The 22,281-nt window shown below is 39.2% G+C and overlaps 1 protein-coding gene across 1 annotated transcript in view; it reads left to right on the top strand.

The window, feature by feature from the left end:
- Positions 1–293: 293 nt before the first annotated feature.
- Positions 294–22,281, top strand: part of PELI2 (pellino E3 ubiquitin protein ligase family member 2) — a 63,952-nt gene continuing 41,964 nt past the window's right edge. The window contains exon 1 of the mRNA XM_070749904.1: positions 294–761. Coding sequence (XP_070606005.1) covers positions 685–761 — 77 coding nt within the window. The 5' untranslated portion in view covers positions 294–684. The remainder of the gene's footprint in view (positions 762–22,281) is intronic.

The following is a 22,281-nucleotide window of genomic DNA, read 5'->3' as shown; positions in this document are numbered from 1 at the left end:
TATAGTATATAAATTACAGTACTTATATACACTTTAATTTATATTCATTAAGTACTGTAATCCCGTTCCGACCTATTGGATAATTGATTACAGTACCGTAGTCAATTATTGTAGACAGGTTTTTGGCCGAAGAGAGGGACGGACAAAGCCTCCGGTAGATGGCGCTAGACAACGCCGGTCTATTCTTATAGTGAAGGAAACATTGATTTAACAGGGCAGCAGCCCTTTAAGAACTTCCCCCGTCCCTTTTCGTACTCTATGTTTACATAACAGACTGGAAGATACCATCGCGGTTTTTGACTGAAGGCGAGGGGGAGCCGTGGAAGCACCGGAGAAAGCCGAGAGGGAGGGGCCGTTCCACGCCTCCTTTTCTGGGTAGGCGTTCTAGTTGGTCTCTCCTCATTCCGACCCCCCCTCCACCTCGGGCAGTCGTGTCTGTCGCTGTTGGCTCGAGCGCAGAGAGGGGAAGCGAAGGGTCCGTGTCGGCGGGCGCGCTAAGCAAAAGCAAACCCATAATTTTCGCCCGACCGGCTGGCTGGCTGGCTGACTGCGCGACTATGAAGGAAAGCTTCCCAGCCCAGCGTCCTGTTTGGTGACTGTTTATTGCCATTCTTTCGAGGCGAACGCCGTTTTGGCCCCGCATGGGATTATTATAGTGACGGCGACAACCGTGGCGGTGGCCCCATGTTTTCTCCTAGCCAGGAGGAGCACTGCGCGCCCAACAAGGAGCCCGTCAAATATGGAGAGCTCATGGTTCTCGGGTAAGGCTGGGGCGCTGCGCTGCCGTGGGTCGGGGAAGCTGAAGCTGAGGGGAAGCCGGAGAGGCGGAGTGGCGTCGCGGGAGAAGCGCGAGTGGGCAGGAGACCCCCCTCCCTCATACCCTGCCCCCCCTTTTGCAACTCCGCAGTCTGAGGGGCGCTAATTACGAAGCGCTCTTTCGGGGCGGGCAGCTGTGGAGAGTCTCCCCTATAGTGTGAGGCGAAGCTGGGAGCTGCTCCGCCAGAGTTGCGTTGGTGCCGGTGAACCCCGAGGCCTCGGGCCCACGGTCAGGGTGACTGTTTTTGTGTGTGCGTGTGTGTGGAGGCGTAATAAGCCTGAGGGAGGTTGAGGGGGGCCGTGGCGGGGGGAGCAAGAGGGCCTGGCAGCTCAGGTCGCCGAGGGGGCTTAAAGCCGGGGAAGAAGAAGGTGCGCGCCCAGATGCGTGGAAGGTCGGCCGGCCGGCCCTCAGCCTGACGAGCTGGGCAAGAATTATTTCTCCCTCAGGAAAACAGTCTGAATCTGGAAGAGGGCTGGGGAGTCCCCCCCCTCCTCTCACTCTCAGGGCCTCTGGGCAAGCGGGGCGGGCGAGTGTTGGACGTAATGCTATGAAAGGACGTGCGAGAACGTTTTAATTAATTAATTTTTATTTATTTATTTGTTTATAATTCAATTCACCAGCGTGCCTACCGTCCCCTGACCTAATGTTTCTCTCCTACTAGTATCGTGAACATACGCATTGTTATATCTTTGTACACCACCAATATGTACTTGACAAAACAAATAAAATAAATAAAATAAACAATTAAATGTTATTTAAAATTCAATTCAATTCCCCAGCGTGCCTTGCCCCCCCTGTCCTAATGTTTCTCTCTTACTAGTACCGTGCATATAAACATCGTTATATCTTTGTATACCACCAATATGTACTTGACAAAATAAAACAAATAAACAATTCAATTTGTGTGCCGCTCGTCTCCCTAGGGACTATCCTCCCCCCCCCATCCCCAGAAGAACCCGAAAAGTTCGTTGAGACGAGAGAGAAGGCGCGGAGATCGTTGGGCCGGACGCCGAAAGTATTCCGGTCGTGAGGGGTGGTCGTGAATCGCGATGGGGGGGGGTGTCTCTCGCCTTCCGCTTTTTGTGAAGCCGTTGACAGAGGGGAGGGATCGTGTGCGGGGGGGGCAGAGATAAGTCTTAACGGGCGGGGAGACACGTAGGTTATCCGCTTGTTTGGGTGGGAATGGTTGGTCTTGGAGGTCAACGGGTTTTAGGAAGCGGGAAGTGGGGGTGGGTTGAGGAAGGAAACGCAACTTGCCTTGTCAGAAGGCCTCCCCGCATGGGTGAAAGGAGTGCCGAGGCGTTAATCGTGGTCGAGGAGTGGGAGAAGTAGGGGATTAGTGAATGCAGGTGAGGAAGGAGGAAACTTTGGAGAGAGAGAGAATTGAAAGGAGCAGGAGGTGAGGAAGGAGAGGCAGGCAAGTATTAGCATGTTTATACTGTAGTCCCCATGCAGAATGCTTAGCAGTGAGATGATTATAAACAGTGATTATAGGGAGGGGGAGAGGGCCCTGTTTCATTGGGACTGAGCAGATTCTACTTCTGCCTGTGGCTCTAGCTCACCCAATATCTTTCCCCCATATTTTAGGGGATGAAAGATTTCAAAAGGGGGTAAAGTAGGGTGATACAGAAGTGTAAATGCTGGGAACCTGCTTAAGTGGCTTAAGTGGCATAGATTGGGATCAGGGATTGGCTTTTGTCAAACTCATCTTGGGTTTACTTTCTGTAGATCTTAGATGTAGTTTGTACTGTATTACAGGATACTGTATTTGCTGGGACTAATAAGATGTTCCAAAATTAAGACTGTTTCTTCTGGAGTTTTGTGTCTGCTTGTTGCATAGCTATGAATGTGTACTGTTGGGAGGAGTGCAATCTGCAGTATGTATGTATGTATGTATGTATGTATGTATGTATGTATGTATGTATGTATGTATGTATGTGTATATATAGCTATAGATATATATTTAATGAATTGCTTCTAAGTTGGATTCTTCTTAGCATGCTTTTTAAAAAATCATACAGTGGAGAAGGTAAACTGACATTACCCATCTGGTTTGGCGAAGTCTGTAGTCTGACTCTGGGGTGCTTTTACAATTAATCCCATGCCATTCTCGAATGTATTAATTATAGTGATAATTATTGTTTTACTTCTCTGGTATGCCTTGTGATAGAGAAGACTGGATGCTGTTGGTGAATATTTGAAATAGTAAACATGTGCTTCTGCAGTGAGGGTAGGGGATGGTGGAATCTATGTCACTAGTTTGGTGTTCTTCATCCTTATTGTTTGAATGTGGAGTTTATGTCTGCCATAAAAATTAATCTAAGACATTTATTTTGTTTATTCACTCCCAGCAAACCTTGTGTTTAGACATGTTAACTAAAAGTACACATTTGCATGATATAATAATAATAATAATAATAATAATAATAATAATTTATTAGATTTGTATGGCGCCCTTCTCCAAAGACTCGAATAAATAGAATATAAAAACTAACTTTCAAATGAAATTTACTACGTAGAAGTTTTATTATGAAATAGCACTATTGGGTGCTTTATAATAGGTGTTTGCTTATTTCATAAACAATCTGGAAGGATTGGACTTGAAAGAAGCATCAGTAGCAGAGACCTTCTTAGTATTTTTTTCTAAGCAAACCCAGAGAGGGTTATTTTTAAATAACACTGAATTTGACAGTATAAGAAAACTTGACAAAATCTGATTCCAAAGAAGTTGATTGTTTTAAATATTTTTTCCTAAGAATATAAGTGAAATAAATATAAAGGCTCAATCAAATTGAATTCAACTTCTAATAACCATACAGAAACATCCATTTAGTTTTCTTGGCATACCTTGGTTTACCATTGTCACCTTTTTGCAAAATCCATTGATTTTAAGCTTATAAAGATCTTGAATTTCCTAGTGGTCTCCTCTAGACAGGTTTAATCTGACTCAGCTTTTTTAGGATGAGGCACATTGGTGATGCTACCTCCTATAGTTGATTTCAGAAAATTATGAAAATATGATTTCAAATGTTTGAAAGGTATCAAATCTTTTCCACAAAAATACTATTTCTAGAAAAGTTGTTTATCTAAACAATAATTATTAGAAATACAGTATCTAGTTTATGTTGCTAACAGCAAGAACAGTTTACTTGAAGAAGAGGTATTCTGAAAGCGTGGACCTCATCTGTGTTATTAAAGTCTTGTCACTTCTAGAAATCTGTTCAGCATGTATTTAATTCAAGTACAATTGTACTGTAGTTATTTGCTTTATGCAATTAGAAGCCTTGGAACAAATATTATGGATATTTGAATGCATCCAGAACTGTTTCCAGATAATAATAATTATTTCTTTCTTTCCTATGAACCAATTATATGCACTGTAAGGCTTATGGGGGAACCATAATTGCACTGTGAAATGGCAAATAGCTTTCCCCCACAAAATCTTGTAGGACAGAATTTATCCTTAGTTTAAAAAAAATATCTAGATTTCTGGCCTCCCCCACCCTGCAAGGTCTTGTGGAAGCACTTGAGATTTTTAATGCTGAATGAGTTACTTTTGCTAGTTATTAAGGGTCATTAGAGAGGCACTTGATATGCATGAATATTTAAGTTTTGAGCAAGAGATATGTTTAATCTTATTCTTTCTGGATTGTAGCATGACACATTTAATAAAGCTAAAATTCTATTTAAAGCATGGAATACCAAAAATGAGAATAGAGACTGGAACAAAATCAGCTTACAATATGCAGAGAAACTGTGGGTTTTATTTGTTGTTTTTATTCTAAACATCTATATCTCTTCTAAGACACCTTTTCAAGAAGCTTAATCACTCAGTAATTCCATAAATAGCATAATGCTACTTCTTCCCAGAGCTGGATCATTAGTAGAAAATAATCACAGAACAGCTTGAACATCTGTTCAGTATTTTTTTAAAAAAGGCTGGAATGAGTAATTGTGTAATCGTCTGCTTTTTGTTGCCTTTGAGAATGAAGAACTCTAGGTAACAAGGTCGTGAATCAGATAATCACATTCATAAATGGCTAGAAATATTGAATAGCTTATGTGTTAAAGATATGACTATTTTAATTATATTGTGACAATTAAAAACTTCTTGGCAGAAAATTGAGGTATTCAATCAATTTCTTCTTTGAATTTCTCTTCATTGTCAAAGATTGATTGTGATGAGAATGGTTAAATAAAAAAGAAATAAAACTGAATCAAACCATCATTTCCTAAATCAAAGAAAGTTGGGTTGTAACAGGAAGAACCAATTTGGTTGATATTAATTAATTGGATAAAGAAAATCTCCAAGAAAAAGGAAGTGATTATAGTACTGTATATGCCATGAAAAAAAGTTTTTTAAAGCAAAATGTAGTCTCATTTCGGATTATGTGATAAAAACCATGAATAACCCGGCTCTGTGGAACCAACACCCCTCACCCCCTCCAATGCTCGTACTGCTCCCACTCTACTGGCTTTTTGAAAAATGGTTAAAACCTGGCTTTGTTGACAGGCTTGGGGGCCGTGAAGTTTAACATCAGACGTGCCCAAATTATGTTTGTTTGGTATGTATGTTTGTTAGATTGGGTTTTTTTTGGTTTATAATGGGTTGTTAGGGTCATGGAGTTTTATTTACTATTGTTGTTCGACTCCTTTTTTATTATTGTACTATTGTATTGTTTTTATTGTTGTAAGCAGCCCTGAGTCCTATGGAATTGGGTGGCATAGACGTCGAATAAATTAAAATTAAATTAAATTAATATTTCCTCCCATAAAACTGACTGTTGTATTGAATGATCTAGTAATACCACAGCAATGGAACTTGAAGCAAAAAAGCAAAAAAACGAAGAAAAAAAAAAGAAGGAACATAAAGTGAACTGGGAGGCAGTGTTGAGTAATACATTGTTTGCTAGTTAAGAAGACATCAAGAAGTCTTAGCCAGCCAGCTATTCGAAATTTGGAGAACTATCACAGGGAAGTATTCATTGATAAAAGACAAGAATATTGTATACCTTGGGATAGGAGAGAATGTAATATATATTAATCTGATAAATATTTATCAGTTATGAGATATGAACAATTAAGTAATTGATTGAAAAGACTAAAAGAAAAAAAGTCTGCTGAAGTTATTTGAACTATCTCAAAAATCCTAGATTTGTCTTATTTTACATTTAGATACATACACTAAGCAGATTCATGTTTCGGCAAGACTTGTAATATATCAATGAATTAATGCTATGAATTATTTGTGCCTTTACAATTTTGTGTATTTTAACTGGTATTGTTTTTAGTTTTTTAAAAAGATACTATTTTGCTTCAATGTTTTTTTAAAAACTAAGTCCACAAGAAAATTGTTTCAAGGAAAGAATGTTGTAGAAAGTTGTCAGTAATTGAAAAGTTTAAAATAGTAACATAAAATGCAGTTTTGTAAGACGCTTAAAATTTTATCCTGATCTATGTCAAAATAGCAATATCTATACAAATGTAAACTTGGAGGAAAGTGCTTATTGCAACCATTATTTTTTCTGCTGATTTGTCTGCAATTTAGCTTATTTTGTAAAATATTAATACATTTTAGTAATAAAATTATTTAGCAATGATTTTTGTAAGGTTAAATTATGCACCTATTCATGTCTGCAGATTATTTGCCTGGTATATTTTTAAATAGCAAAATCTGTAAAGAAGGGGGATAAAACCTTCTTCAGATATATTAGTGATAGGAAGAAGAAAAACTGCAGCATCACAAAGCTTAGTACCGGGAATAATACATACATTGATGGGAATAAGGAGATCGCTGACCATTTCAATAGCTACTTCTGTTCAGTTTTCTCAAAAGACACCTTACAAAATAATAATAATACTATAGAGGGATATAGCATTGCTTCCAGCTGTACGGATTCAGCTCCAGTGATCTTAGAAGCCGATGTCTTAGAAGAACTTGAAAGATTAAAGATAAATAAGGCAATGGGTCCAGATGGCATCCACCCCAGAGTTCTTAAAGAACTCAGATCTATCATTGCTACCCCCCTGACTGATTTGTTTAACAAATCACTGTTAACAGGAGATGTTCCTGAGGATTGGAGAATGGCCAGTGTTGTGCCTATCCACAAGAAGGGCAGTAGAGAAGAAGCTGGTAACTACAGGCCAGTTAGCTTGACATCAGTTGTAGTTAAAATGATGGAGACTCTACTCAAAAAGAGGATAAATCAGCATCTAAAAAACAATAACTTATTGGACCCAAATCAGCATGGCTTTACTGAAGGCAAATCGTGTCAGACTAATCTCATTGAGTTCTTTGACTATGTCACAAAGGTGTTGGATCAAGGTGGTGCCGTGGATATTGCCTATCTGGACTTCAGCAAAGCCTTTGATACGGTTCCACATAAAGAGCTGATAGATAAATTAGTGAAGATTGGACTTAATCCCTGGATAGTTCAGTGGATTTCAAGCTGGCTGAAGCATAGACATCAGAGAGTTATTGTTAATGGCGAGTATTCTGAGCAGAGTCAGGTTACAAGCGGTGTGCCACAAGGGTCTGTTCTGGGTCCTATTCTTTTTAATATGTTTGTGAGTGACATAGGGGAAGGTTTGGTAGGGAAGGTTTGCCTATTTGCCGATGACTCTAAAGTGTGCAATAGGGTTGATATTCCTGGAGGGGTCTGTAATATGGTAAATGATTTAGCGTTACTAGATAAATGGTCAAAGCAATGGAAACTGCAGTTTAATGTTTCCAAATGTAAAATAATGCACTTGGGGAAAAGGAATCCTAAATCTGAGTATTGCATTGGCAGTTCTGTGTTAGCAAAAACTTCAGAAGAGAAGGATTTAGGGGTAGTGATTTCTGACAGTCTCAAAATGGGTGAACAGTGTGGTCGGGCGGTAGGAAAGGCAAGTAGGATGCTTGGCTGCATAGCTAGGGGTATAACAAGCAGGAAGAGGGAGATTGTGATCCCCTTATATAGAGCGCTGGTGAGACCACATTTGGAGTACTGTGTTCAGTTCTGGAGACCTCACCTACAAAAAGATATTGACAAAATTGAACGGGTCCAAAGACGGGCTACAAGAATGGTGGAAGGTCTTAAGTATAAAACGTATCAGGAAAGACTGAATGAACTCAATCTGTATAGTCTGGAAGACAGAAGGAAAAGGGGGGACATGATCGAAACATTTAAATATGTTAAAGGGTTAAATAGGGTTCAGGAGGGAAGTGTTTTTAACAGGAAAGTGAACACAAGAACAAGGGGACACAATCTGAAGTTAGTTGGGGGAAAGATCAAAGGCAACATGAGAAAATATTATTTTACTGAAAGAGTAGTAGATCCTTGGAACAAACTTCCAGCAGACGTGGTTGGGAAATCCACAGTAACTGAATTTAAACGTGCCTGGGATAAACATATATCCATCCTAAGATAAAATACAGGAAATAGTAAAAGGGCAGACTAGATGGACCAAGAGGTCTTTTTCTGCCGTCAGTCTTCTATGTTTCTATGTTTCTATGTTTCTATGATGTAGCAATAAAATATGTATATGTATACTTTTGGACAGACTAGTTGAATTGTCTGAGAAAGAAGATTTGTATGATTAGAAAGGATTAATATGGTTTGCAATTTGCATGGTTAGAAAAGTACTCTGTTTTTAAAAACCTTTTAGATTGTATATGTGTAAGTACTGGAGATATTATAGTGGCTATATCTTGATTTTTTTAAAAAAACATGGTTGATTGATTATGTCATCAATAAGATAATACTAAATCTCTGATTTAAAGATAACATTAACTGAGTTTATAAAATGTGATTTGTTTGCTTTTGGCTTAATTTTTTTTGTTTATTAAATTTGTTTGCTGCATATCATTCATTTGTAGTATATTGTGAATCAAGCTTGCGCGAGTTATAAATTCACTGGGGAACAATGTGTAACACAATTTCGATTGAGTTTGATTTTTGAGCTTTTTAATATGCTAGTTTCAAAACTGTAGTTAGTTTTCTTCTACCATGTCAAGTTTTTTCTCTACATCTTATGATAATGTGACCACTCTCCGCGGAATCGAGCATGGATCGTATGAAGCACTGTTGCTCTCCTATTGGCTGACACAAACCTTCTCTGATGGGCGCCAGGTGAATGATGCATGAGAACAGCAATAGGTTTTTACTCTAGCAATATGTTATATACTGAATTGCCTCTTGGCCAAGTTTCTTTCTTGGTCAGCAACGTGGATATACGAAGTATCCCTGCTTTTTCTGTATGTGGGACAGCAGAGCTCGTGAGAAGCATTGGATGCAGTTGAACTGACCTGAAACCTGGTGATCCAAACATTCTACATCAACCACTTGTCGAGAGAAAGAACATTATATTTCCACTTCTGCATATAAAATTGGGTCTCATGAAGCAATTTGTTAAAGCTTTGCCAATTGAAGGAGTTCAAGTATCTGAATTGTTTCAAGTATTTCATTTCGGCATTTCCTAGCCTGTCATTGAAAAAATAAAGGCCGGTGTTCTTGATGATCCACATATTCGTCAGCTTTGTTAAAAAGGAACCTTTCATCGGAGTAATATCAAAAATTCAAAAGAATGCTTGGTTGGCATTCAAAAAACATTGTTAAAGACTTTTGTAGAAATACATGACCACAGAATTGCACTGAAATTGTTCACCAATTCTTGGAGACCTTCAAACTCCTAGGTTGCACCATGAGCATCAAATTGCATTTTTTACATAGCCATCTTGCTAACTTTCCGGAAAATCTTGGTGCAATCATTGATGAGCAGGGTGAGCGATTCCACCAAGTTTTGAAGGTCATGGAGGCACGGTATCAAGGTAGATGAGATGTACATATATTGTGCATATATTGTTGGAGCATCGAGCAAGAATGTCCACAGATTAAACACTCCAGAAAAGGCTATAAGTGAAATTTTTTACCTTAATATGTATAATTACCGTTTGATAAAAAAAAACACCAACTATTTGTATGAACACAATTTAACTTGTAGTAACTATTATAGCCTTTGTATGAATAAAATTATTCTTTGTAAACAGTATATTTGGTAAGTTTTTACTTTCCTTTCCTTTATATCAGTGGTTTCCAACCTTTTTTTCTTCATGCCCCACCTAAGCATCTCTAAAATCCTCACACACCCCGCCCGCCGTGGCATATAAGTCTTACTATTCAAAAAGTGAACTTCTACTCATGTGGAGGAAGCCTAAAAAGGCCATTAACTTGATTTAAACAAAGTTCCAATTAAAAATGAAATTGCCCTCCTGTGGGGCATTGGCCCCATGTTGAGAACCAGGGCTTTATAAGCACAATTCGTATGACTTTTGAGGGTCTCCTGTAGCTTAAAAACGTTGACGTGATAGAGAAAAACTCTGGTTATTTTTGGATCCAGAGGCCAAAAGTTAGTTGAAAACAAGTCACAGATTTAAGTCAACGAAATTGCTGTTCCCCAGTGTTACGATGTAGGAGGTGACCAGGCTAAGGGTGATGGAATGGGTCAAGCGTGTCACCAGTCTCGATTCCCTTCGTGCATACAAGAGATCTAGATCCGGCCCACTTTGAATTTCGTTGACTCTTATCTACTGCCAACTTTCTTTGGCCATTAGTAGTTCATATTCTTGTAGAAAGCGTTAGCATGCATTAAACTGGTATTCGTTTGAACTGCTTTGGCTCCTGATTTCTTGTGCCTGACATATGAGTTCTAAATTATAGTTACAAATTATAGTTTTTCACTTAGCATTTTATGCCAGCCCAGTCATTTGTGGTTTTATACTACAAACAATAGTTAAACATATATAATATATATAACTTTGTTACAATTTCAGTATGGAAACAATGAGAAAAAAATTGTCCTTGTTCTGGTAGTCAAATCACCTACATTATCATGACTACATAAAAATGTTAGTTTTTATTGAGTATGTATTCTGTAGGGCAGTGATTTTCAACCTTTTTTTTGAGCCGCGGCACATTTTTTACATTTACAAAATCCTGGGGCACACCACCAACCAAAATGACACAAAATGACACTTGAGCTCTTTAAGAAGATGACCCTTCAGGAGGCCATATACAATATAGATAACATTGTGATGCATTGTATATCACTCTCTGTGGGGGCCTCTTATAAAAAGAAAAAGATCAAATATCTATATACACCATCAGGATAGACATAACCAGCTGAGGCTTCATCTAGTGGTGGCAACATTTACCTTCAGTCCTGACCAGGATTAGAAATTGGGACCATGGGAAGGAGTAGCAGCTTCAACTACTCGCCGCAGCCACACAATGACAAGTGCACAGCAGCCCGAGCGGGGACCTTCCTGGGTGTGGGTGAGAGGCGGACTGCTATTGGTTTATCGCTAGTGGTCGGGATGAATCCTAGAAGGTGATTGGTCAGTGAGCGTTCCCTGTGCCTGCATTCTTCCTGTCGCTGATAGCTGGAGGGATTGTGAGGGGAATGTTTATGTTTGGATGGAGGCGGCTGGCGGTGGGCCGGATAAATGGCCTCCGTGGGCCGTATCCGGCATGTGGGCCATAGTTTGGAAACTCATGTTTAATTTCCCCACGGCACACCTGACCATGTCTCCCGGCACACTGGTTGAAAAACACTGCTGTAGGGAATGGTAAAGAACAGGTTAAAAGAAAAGGATTGAAACTTTAGAACATAGCAACACTGTCAAAAAATACCAATTACTTAGATTGTAAAGTCCAGAATCAGATGAATTTCATCCTAGGCTAGTGAAGGAATTTGCCGATACTGAAGAACATCTGAAGTGCTAGCCACATATGGACTGGCATTAGGATGGGGGGGGGGGTGATGCTTTTGGAGTAATGGTGCTTTGTCCTATTTGTATGAAATATATCTTAATCCTGATCCTTATACAGAAAAAGTGATTTACTGAATTGTATAAATGCCAACCAATAGCTTATCTCTGGTATATAAATCAATATTTAAAATAGACCATATTCCCATTTGATACATTGTAAAACAGCTAAAGTACTGACAATGGCCTTTTGCCCTGAAATTGTTCTCATCCTGTGGGCCTAGTTAAATATTTAGATAATGCACACTTTGCAGACTGCTCAATAGCCATTACCCATGTTCTACCCTCTTCAAATAATTGATTTTTCACAGAAGATGCAGTATATTAAAGGGGTACTTGAGAAGCTTATCCATTGGATGGACTTTGTCCTCTGGCATAACAATTGCCAATGTACTCCAAGAGAATTTAAAAATTGTAAAATTTGCTTTCTATATTCTGTAGCACATAGGAAATTACCATGTTTTATTTGTACAAGGATGCTCCTGTCAAGAGTGTTAGATATGTTTGCTACTTTAAGTTATTTACAAAATAAATAAAGGCAAAATAAAAAAAACCCTACAAACCCAAACCCTTCCCCCTCAGTAATACAAAGCTGTCAGTAGCACATTCTAGATTCCAGGAAAAAACCTTCAGTGGTAACAGTTGTGAAATATTTAGAAGAATACATAAATTTGTGATATTATGACACAATTCCACAGTACTATCAGAGCTTCATTTAAATCTTAATACAGTTGTATGTAAATGTTTAGGTAGGTCTTAAATTGTACAATGTACAATGTACAATATAAATGTTTAGGTAGGTCTTAAATTGTACAATGCGCTTCAATGAATCTTTACTTGAACAAATGCTGACTCTATCTGCATAAGGTTAAACAGGATATCTTCCTGTTTATTAGAATCATAGAATTGGAAGGAATCTTAGAGGTCTTCTAGTTCAACCCTTTGCAATATAAGTACAATTATATATGTACACTGAGAGCATATGCACCAAGACAAGTTCCTTGTGTGTCCAATCACATTTGGCCAATAACAAATTGTACCACCCCTTTCCGAGGACTTGGAGGAATTTTGCTTACATCTATAATATTATATATATATACAGTGATCCCCGATTATCGCGAGGGTTCCGTTCCAAGACCCCTCGCGATAATCGATTTTTTGGGATGTAGTGGTGCGGAAGTAAAAATACCATCTGCGCATGCGCGCCCCTTTTTCCATGGCCGCACATGCGCAGATGGTGGAGTTTGCGTGTGGGCGGCGGGGAAGACCCAGGGAAGGTTCCTTCGGCCGCCCAACAGCTGATCTGCTCCGCAGCGCGGCAGTAGCGAGGAGCCGAAGATGGGGTTTCCCCGTTGCCCAGGCAAAGGGGAAACCCCAAGATCGCTTGCCGCTTGCCCGTTCGCCCGCCCGCCCGGCTGCTCGCTTGCCGCTCGAGAGCAAGAGGGGGAGAGATAGAGAAAGAGAGAGAAGGAAAGAAAGAGATGAGAGAGGGAGGAAGAGAGTGTGAGAGAGGAAGAAGCAAGATAGAGAAAGAGAGAGAGAAAGAAAGATGAGAAAGGAAGGGAGTGACGTCATCGGGTGGAAAACTCGCGATATAGCGTTTCGCAAAGATCGAGATCGCGAAACTCGGGGGATCACTGTGTATATATATATATATATATGTGTGTGTGTATGTGTGTGTGTGTAGAATTTGCTTATATGTACTGTATATGTATCTGAGAACTTTTGCTTATATCTAAATTTTTAATTGCAGCAAAGCAGTTATCAACATTATGGCTCATTACTTTTTAACTCCTAGAGTACTGCAATTGTAAATGTCATCTTTGATTGGTCTTTATGAGGCAATTAGATTTGAAACTGTGTTTAATAATGAACACTTTCTCCCTTACTTTTGCCATTTTGGAAAAGAGGTCTCCTCTCTTCTCTCCATGGTGCAGTTCTTGTCTGGGATGGAGTGGTGGAATGCAGTTTTGGTAGCTTTATCTTTCTGTAGTTTGGTAACTCAAAGTCATAAAATGATTGCTGTTTTCCTAATTAGATGGGGATCAGAAGGAAACACTTTATATTGCAGTAAATATAAAATATTTGGTTCAAAATAATGTTCATGGATGAAATTGTTGGTGGTTGTAAAATTGTATCTCTAATTGTCTAATAAAAATTTGACAGATGACTTTCATTCTACACAGATATAATGTATATTTCAGAAAACAAATAATGATTTTTTTTCTTATTACCATCTGTTCTACTCAGTTCCACTGTCTTTCACTGTAGAATAAAGGAAGTATTTAACATTATTTGCATTTTTTAAAAGATGAAATCACACAAATCTTTCTAGACAAGATTTCAGATTGATGTTGTTCAATTCATTCCTGTTTTTAAAAAGTAATCCTGAATTCTTTGGGACTTATTCTTAGGTAGTTTTTTGTATTACATGTTGTTTGGAAATGTAGACAGTCCCTAACTTGCTTTTATGCATTTTGCTTTACTTTCTTTGAACAGTATTCTACCTTAATGAACTTTTACCAGGAGATGAATGTGAAATGAGAATGTTAATATTATTTTAGTACAGTGGAACCCCGACATAAGAGCTGCTCTACTTAAGAGCAACTCGAGATAAGAGCTGGGAGGGGAGAGATATTTTTGTTCTACTTACAAGCCCAAATTCGAGATACAAGCGCCAAGGAGCTGTCTCCTAAAGCCAAACGCTAACTTCCGCGTTCGGCTTCAGGAGACAGCTGCGAAGCGGCACGCGTGTTTTAAAAGGTTGCAGCCGGCCTGGGGGGCTTGGGGGGGGTGCTTGCAGCTTTCTTTCTTGCTCTTTTTCTTTCTCTCTTTTACCTTCCCTTCCTCTATTTCTTCTTTTCTTTCTCCTTCCCACCTTCTTCCCTCCCTCCCTCCCTTCACTCATTCCTCTCTTACTCTCCCCTTTCATAAGTTTCCTTGCTTCCTTCCTCTGTTCCTGTCCCTTCCCCCTTTCTTTCTTTCTTTCTTTCTTTCTTTCTTTCTTTCTTTCTTTCTTTCTTTCTTTCTTTCTTTCTTGCTCTTTTTCTTTCTCTCTTTTACCTTCCCTTCCTCTATTTCTTCTTTTCTTTCTCCTTCCCACCTTCTTCCCTCCCTCCCTCCCTTCACTCATTCCTCTCTTACTCTCCCCTTTCATAAGTTTCCTTGCTTCCTTCCTCTGTTCCTGTCCCTTCCCTCTTTCCTTCCTTCCTTCCCACCCTCCGTCCATTCATTCACCCATTCCTCTCTTGATCGCTTAAAGCCGGTCCCTGGTGCAAAAAGGGTTGGGGACCTCTGTCCTACAGGATTGGGTGGCAGAGAAGTTGAACATATGTAAATTTAAAAGTTTAAGAAAGTTTACAAGTTAAGTGAAAGAAACTTCATTATTCATTTATATGTACATGTACATTTCTTCATTAAAAACATGTCTTTCTGCATAATTTAGACTAACTTTGTGAGTTTTTTGAGGGCTGGAACCAATTAAAATTATTTACATTAATTCCTATGGGGAAAAGTCGTTCGAGATAAGAGCTGCTCGACTTAAGAGCCCAGGTCCGGAACGAATTAAACTCGTATCTCGAGGTACCACTGTAGTTTAATGCTTTTGAACTGTGTGTTCAATTTTGGGAAGAGATCTAAGAATGAACAAGCTTATTTTTGCCTCTAGGAAGAATATGGCAGTATTGTTCTTGCTTTTTTTTTTTTTGGCTTGAGGAATCTTAAAAATATTTTGTAGCCCTGAGGCTACAAAGGAAATGTCTAGAGAGAGATTTGGTTTTGCTGAAATTTCAGTTGGTCAAGCCCCTCCCCCAAACATAAATGAAGTGCAAACAAAATTACATAACATAATGGATGTGGTAATATTGGTATGTCTAACTTCTTGTTTCTGAATAAAAATGTATCATTTGTACTGTGTGATCCATGAACTTATAATCAGAATTTGGACTGGAACTTATGTTGCTAAAACATAACAAATAGATAACTCATGCCTCATTTTATGATTTTTTTAAAAAACCATTTTTTAAAAACAAATCCAGCTTCCCCTATTGGCTTTGCTTGTCAGAGGGCCCATTGGAGAGCAGATAGCAATCACCTATCCTCAGAATACTGCAACTGTTGTAACTCCTTGAGGCAGATGGTTTGTTTAGAAATATGAATGAATAAATAATTATAATAGATGCCAGTTGCCAAGTGTCCGAATATTAATTTCATTACTGCAGGAATGTTGCAGTAATTATAAGTGCAAGGACTGATTATAATTACTTTTTAAATTTTGTCATAACTTTGAATGATTTTTAAATGAATAGTCATAAATTGATGATTACCTGTATTGAAAATGAATTCAATGCCCACCTTAGCCATGAAAGCTAGCTGGGTTACTTTGGACCAGTCACACACACTCAGTCCAACCCACCTTACATAGTTGTTGCTGTAGAGAAAATAAGAGGAGGAAGGAATATTATATAAGTTTTCCACTGTCAGTTATTTTTAAAAATAATACAGGTGGAATAAAAATAAATAAAAATAGTTCCCTCTAGTGTCCATTTTTTTGGGTTTTCTTTAAATCAAAGCAAAATAATTTTCCCATGAGAAGGATTGTTTTTAATTAATTCCACAATCTTATTTCAAACTTACCTGGATCCTTATTCAGTTCATTAATAACTTTCTAAAATCAAAGTTTAATTTTATTCAATTTTAAAAATAATCTTAAACTGAATGCTTCTTTCACTAAAAATTGAACATTTATCTGGTGTTGAAAAACCTGTGGATCCAAAGATTACTTATAGCTGAAAATCAGTCAACAATGGAATAGAATAGAATAAAATTCTTTATTGGCCAAGTGTGATTGGACACACAAGTAATTTGTCTTTGGTGCATATGCTCTCAGTGGACATAAAAGATAAGTTTGTCAAAAATCATGAGGTATAAATACTTAATGATTGTTATAGGGTACAAATAAGCAATCAGGAAACAATCAATATTAATATAAATTGTAAGGATACAAGCAACAAGTTACAGTCATACAGTCATAAGTGGGAGGAGATGGGTGATATGAACAATGAGAAGACTAATAGTAATAGTAATGCTAACTTAGTGAATACAGTAGTTTAACAGTGGTGAGGGAACTGTTTGTTTAGCAGAATGATAGTGTTCAGGAGCGGGGTGGGTGGGACGGGACTGTGTCTAGTTGTCTTGGTGTGCAGTGCTCTATAGCGAATAGGAGTTGAAACAATTTATGTCCAGGATGCGAGGTGTCTGTAAATACTTTCACTGGCCTCTTTTTCACTTGTGCAGTATACAGGTCCTCAATGGAAAGCAAGTTGGCAGTACAGTGATACCTCATCTTGCAAACGCCTCATCATACAAACTTTTCAACATACAAACCTGGGGTTTAAGATTTTTTTGCCTCTTCTTACAAACTATTTTCACCTTACAAACCCACCGCCGCCACTGGGATGCCCCGACTCCGGACTTCCGTTGCCAGTGAAGCGCCCATTTTGCACTGCTGGGATTTCCCTGAGGCTCCCCTCCATGGGAAACCCCACCTCTGGACTTCCGTGTTTTTGTGATGCTGCAGGGGAATCCCATCAGGGGTATCCCAGTAGCACAAAAACGGGCGCTTTGCTGGCAACGGAAGTCCAGAGGTGGGGTTTCCCAGCGAGGGGAGCCTCAGTGAAATCGCAGCATTGCAAAAACACAGAGGTCCAGAGGTGGGGTTTCGAGAACTTCGGTGTTTTTGCGATGCTGCAGGGGAATCCCAGTAGCACAAAAACGGGCGCTTTGCTGGCAACGGAAGTCCAGAGGTGGGGTTTCCCAGCGAGGGGAGCCTCAGTGAAATCGCAGCATTGCAAAAACACAGAGGTCCAGAGGTGGGGTTTCGAGAACTTCGGTGTTTTTGCGATGCTGCAGGGGAAACCCAGCAGGGGAATCCCAGTAGTGCAAAAATGGGCGCTTCGCTGGCAACGGAAGTCCAGAGGTGGGGTTTCCCAGTGATGGGAGCCTCAGTGAAATCACAGCATCGCAAAAACACAGAACTCCGGAGGTGGGGTTTCCCATGGAGGGGAGCCTCAGGGGAATCCCAGCAGCACAAAAACGGGCACTTCGGCTGGCAAAAGGGGTGAATTTTGGGCTTGCACACATTAATCGCTTTCCCATTGATTCCTATGGGAAACATTGTTTCATCTTACAAACTTTTCACCTTAAGAACCTCGTCCCGAAACCAATTAAGTTTGTAAGACAAGGTATCACTGTAATTGGGTTTTTTTCTGCAGTTCTCATTATCCTCTGAAGTCTTTGTCTGTCTTATTGGGCTGTAGAACCAAACCAGACAGTTATAGAGCAGTCAACAAGCCATTTCTGAAAGTGATTAGAAAAGGAACTATGTAAATTTAGTGGCCACTATGATTTCCTCACAAGAAGCAGCTATCTGGAGTATTTTTGGGCAATCTTAAGTCCTCTCCTTATCAGGAAAGAAATTATTAGTCAGGTTGCTTGCTGGCTTTTTATTCCATCATAATCAGCTCCACTTTTCACACAGCTATCTTTGATATTTATTCCCTGAAAGTCTTTATCAGGTCTCAAGACTAAGGACCGAATGTATGCATTCCTCCCTTTTATCTTGACTGGGAGAGCTATACAATTATGATTAGTCTCAGATATTCCGTTTAGTTTAGTTCTCCAGACTAATTCATTGCTCATAATACTCATACACATTAACTTTAAGTCATCTGTATTCTTTTTCTATACTGGGAAGAGCATTTTTATTACTCTGTACTTTAATCTAATATTAAATATTCTTATACAGTACTGTTCTTCATGATCTTTCCTCACTTTGATATGATCCTCCTTTCTTCAGGACACTAACCTCCTTTGTCTTTTCATAAGCCTAAGAATTGAATTAACAGTTGCTTTTGCCTAAAAAGTCAATTACTATTGCCTTTGTGATATTAAACACCAACCTTGCTTTTTTGCTTTCCATTTTACTTTCAGAATGAGTCTTTCAGATATTGTGGCATGTTCATTAGCGTCTTCCATATTTTAGCATGAACTTCACAACCAAAAATCTTGCTATTGTCAATAAATCACTTTCTTGTGTCCTATTGCTCTTCCCATTAGCTATTCCAGTAATCCTGTTTCTTCCTTTGTGAATAACTATTTCTTTATATGAGTGAAGCATGATGTGTGTTTAAGTGTACAACATTTCTTTCAAGATTGAATATTGGAATTTTATTCTGCAGCTAGGTTAACCTTTAGTTATTATAGTAGGATTTTAAGTGTAACTATTAACCTTGGAATAAATTATTATAATCTGTTAGGACAAACTATTCTTTGGATAGTGAAACCATTGTTTGAAAAGATCCAGTGCTATGAAAAAGATCAAAACTATTCTTTGTAAAGAAGTAATTAAACTCACTCTCTCTCTCTAAATATGAGGAAAGGCAAATTTCCAATATTACTATCAGAGGTTTTCCATCAAACTCACCAGCCAGAACAGGGTTGTCAAACTCATGGCCTGAATGCATCACACATTGGCCACACCCAGCGATCACAACACAAATAACCTTCAACTTAACCATGGATAGCAAATTGTCAGTGAAAACTAACACAGAGACCTTAAACTTTCACAGAGGGAATTTTGCCAAAATGAGGAAAATACTAAAGAAGAAACTAAAAGGGACAGTAAAAAAAAGTCAAATCCCTCCAAAATGCTTGGAAACTGTTTAAAAATACGTCCCAACAGACTCAACTAAAATGCATTCCTAAAAGAGGAAAGAGGACTGGAAAGTCCAAGAGGATACCAGTATGGCTTAGGAATGAGGTAAAGGAGGTTATTGGAAAGAAGAAAAACTCTTAAGAAATGGAAGGCTCTTCCTACCCAGGAGAACAGGAAGGATCACAAACTCTGGCAGACCAAATGCAAGGGGATAGTCAGGAAAGCCAAGAGAGATTTTGAGGAGCATATAGCAAAGAATATTAAAAATAATAACAAAACCTTTTTAAAGTACATCAGAAACAGGAACCCTACCAGAAAAACAGTTGGGCCACTTAATGACAATGTCAGAAGGGGAAATCAGAGAAGACAAGGAGATTGCTGAGAGACCTAAATGACTTTTCCTCCGTTTTCATTGAGGAGGATAGAGACCATTTGCTTGCCACTGAATTAGTTTTCCCAGGGAGGGAATTAGAAGAATTAAACCAGATAGAGATAAACAAGGAAGATGTTCTTGCATGTCTCTCTAAACTAAATGTCAACAAATCGCCGGGTCCAGATGGCATCCACCCTAGAGTTCTCAGGGGACTCAAGTGTGAAATTGCTAAACTTCTAGCTAAAATATATAATCTTTCTCTAAGATCAGGCACTGTACCTGAGGATTGGAGGGAGGTAAATGTAACCCCGATCTTCAAGAAAGGATCCAGAGGTGATCCAAGAAACTATAGACCAGTCAGTTTAACCTCAATTCCAGGTAAAGTGATGGAAACCATTATTAAAGATAAAATTACTGGGTACATAGAAAAGCAGGCATTACTGAAAGAAAATCAACATGGTTTCTGCAAAAGTAAATCATGTCTTACTAGTTAGAATTATTTGAGGGTATAAATAAACACATAGATAAAGGGGACTCAGTTGATATTGTATATCTTGACTTTCAAAAGGCTTTTGACAAAGTCCCTCACCAAAGGCTCCTAAAAAAGCTTTTCAGCCACGGAATTAGAGGACAGGTCTTGTCCTGGATTGGTAACTGGCTAAATTGTAGGAAGCAAATGGTGGCAATAAATGGACAATTCTCTGGATGGAAAGAAGTGAGAAGTGGTGTACCCCAAGGTTCAGTTTTGGGACCTTTACTTTTTAATTTATTCATTAATGATCTGGATGTAGAAGTAAATAGTGAGGTAGCAAAGTTTGCTGATGACGCTAAATTGTTCCGGGTAGTGAAAAGTGAAACTGATTGTTGGGAGCTCCAGAAGGATCTCTCGAAATTGAGTGAGTGGGCAACAAAGTGGCAAATGCATTTAACCTAAACAAGTGCAAAGTTATGAACATCGGGGCAAAGAACCCCAATTATACCTACCAACTGATGGGGACCAAACTTTCTGAGACAACCCAAGAAAGGGATCTTGGGGTTTTGGTGGACAGCTCAATGAAGATGTCAACCCAGTGCGCAGCAGCAGTAAAAAAAGCAAATTCCATGCTTGGCATGATTAGGAATGGAATTGAAAATAAGTCGGTAAGTGTTGTATTGCCTCTGTACAAGTCTTCTTTATCTCAGGCTAAATGTGCCTAATATTTTTATTCCTTATGCATTTTTCTTTTCAGTTCCTTATTCATCTTGGTTATTGTCTTCTGAATATGCTCCTTCCATTCCTAAAATGCAGTGCCCAGAACTGGATACAATATTCTAGAAAATAACAGATGATATTCTTGATCTTGACAATGTACTGTACCTTTGTTGATGCAGCCAAGGATTACATTTGCAGCTGTGTTATGCTGTTGGCTCATGTCAGGCTTGTAATCCACCAAGATCCCTTTCACATGTCCACTATGGTCCCCCCATCCTATACCCATGCTTTGAGTATTCTTATTTGGATGTAGCATGCGCATTTACCTCTGTTGAAAATCATCTTGTTGGCTACTGTCCATTGTTCTTGTTTGTGAAGTTCTTCCTGAATCTTGATACTGTCATTTGGGGTGTTTGTTGTATTACCACTGAACAAATTGATGGTAAATCTACACTTGGAGTACTGTGTACAGTTCTGGTCACTGCACCTCAAGAAGGATATAATGGAACTGGAAAAGGTGCAAAAAAGGGCAACAAGAATGATAAAGGAAATGGAGCACCTCCCTTATTATACCAGGTTGCAACGCCTTGGCCTCTTCAGCCTTGAAAGATGGCGTTTAAGGGGTGACTTGATCGAAGTGTATAAAATCATGCATGGGATAGAAAAGGTGGATAGAGAAAAATTATACAATACTAGGACAAGGGGCACTCTCTAAAGTTCATAGGTAAGAAAGTGAGGACAAATCAAGGGAAATATTTCTTCACCCAGAGGGTCGTTGGTTTATGGAATTCAATGTCAGCCTCGATAGCTTTAAGGCAGGATTAGACAGATTCATGTATGCCAAGTGTATCGGTGGTTATTGAAACAGATGTCCATGTGCCGCCTCTTTGTTGGTTGAGGCAGGCAGGATTCCCTTGAGTACCATTTGTTGAGAGTCAGGGGAAAGGGAGGGTCTTGTCTTCTCTTTTTGCTCAAGATCCCAATGTACAATTGGTGGGCCACTGTGTGACACAGAATGCTGGACTCAATGGGCTTTGGCCTGATTCAGCATGGCTCTTCTTATGTTCTTATGTTCTATCTATACCTGGTTTAGCGAAGGGGGGAAAAGTTGTGATATATCATGTGACAACACCACGATGAAGTTTCACATCCTTGAGCCGAGGATGACCTGCCCTTTAGCATGCCCCCCCTTTTTTGCAAAAATGGGGATGTTTTTGCCTTTCCCTAGTCCCAGGAGCACTCTGCAAGCCTCCCAGACCCTCTGCACTCACCGTTTTTGCAAAAAATGAGCCCTGGGGATGGGGCTTTGGGAGGCCAAAAATGGCGGTATTATTTTCTTTTTTTTGGTTACTCTGGTTTCTCTTCAGATCGTATA

Source organism: Erythrolamprus reginae, chromosome 1 (assembly GCF_031021105.1).
Source record: "Erythrolamprus reginae isolate rEryReg1 chromosome 1, rEryReg1.hap1, whole genome shotgun sequence".
Lineage (NCBI taxonomy): Eukaryota > Metazoa > Chordata > Lepidosauria > Squamata > Dipsadidae > Erythrolamprus > Erythrolamprus reginae.
Note: the sequence above shows the minus strand (reverse complement) of the source record. Positions and strands in the feature narration are given on the sequence as shown.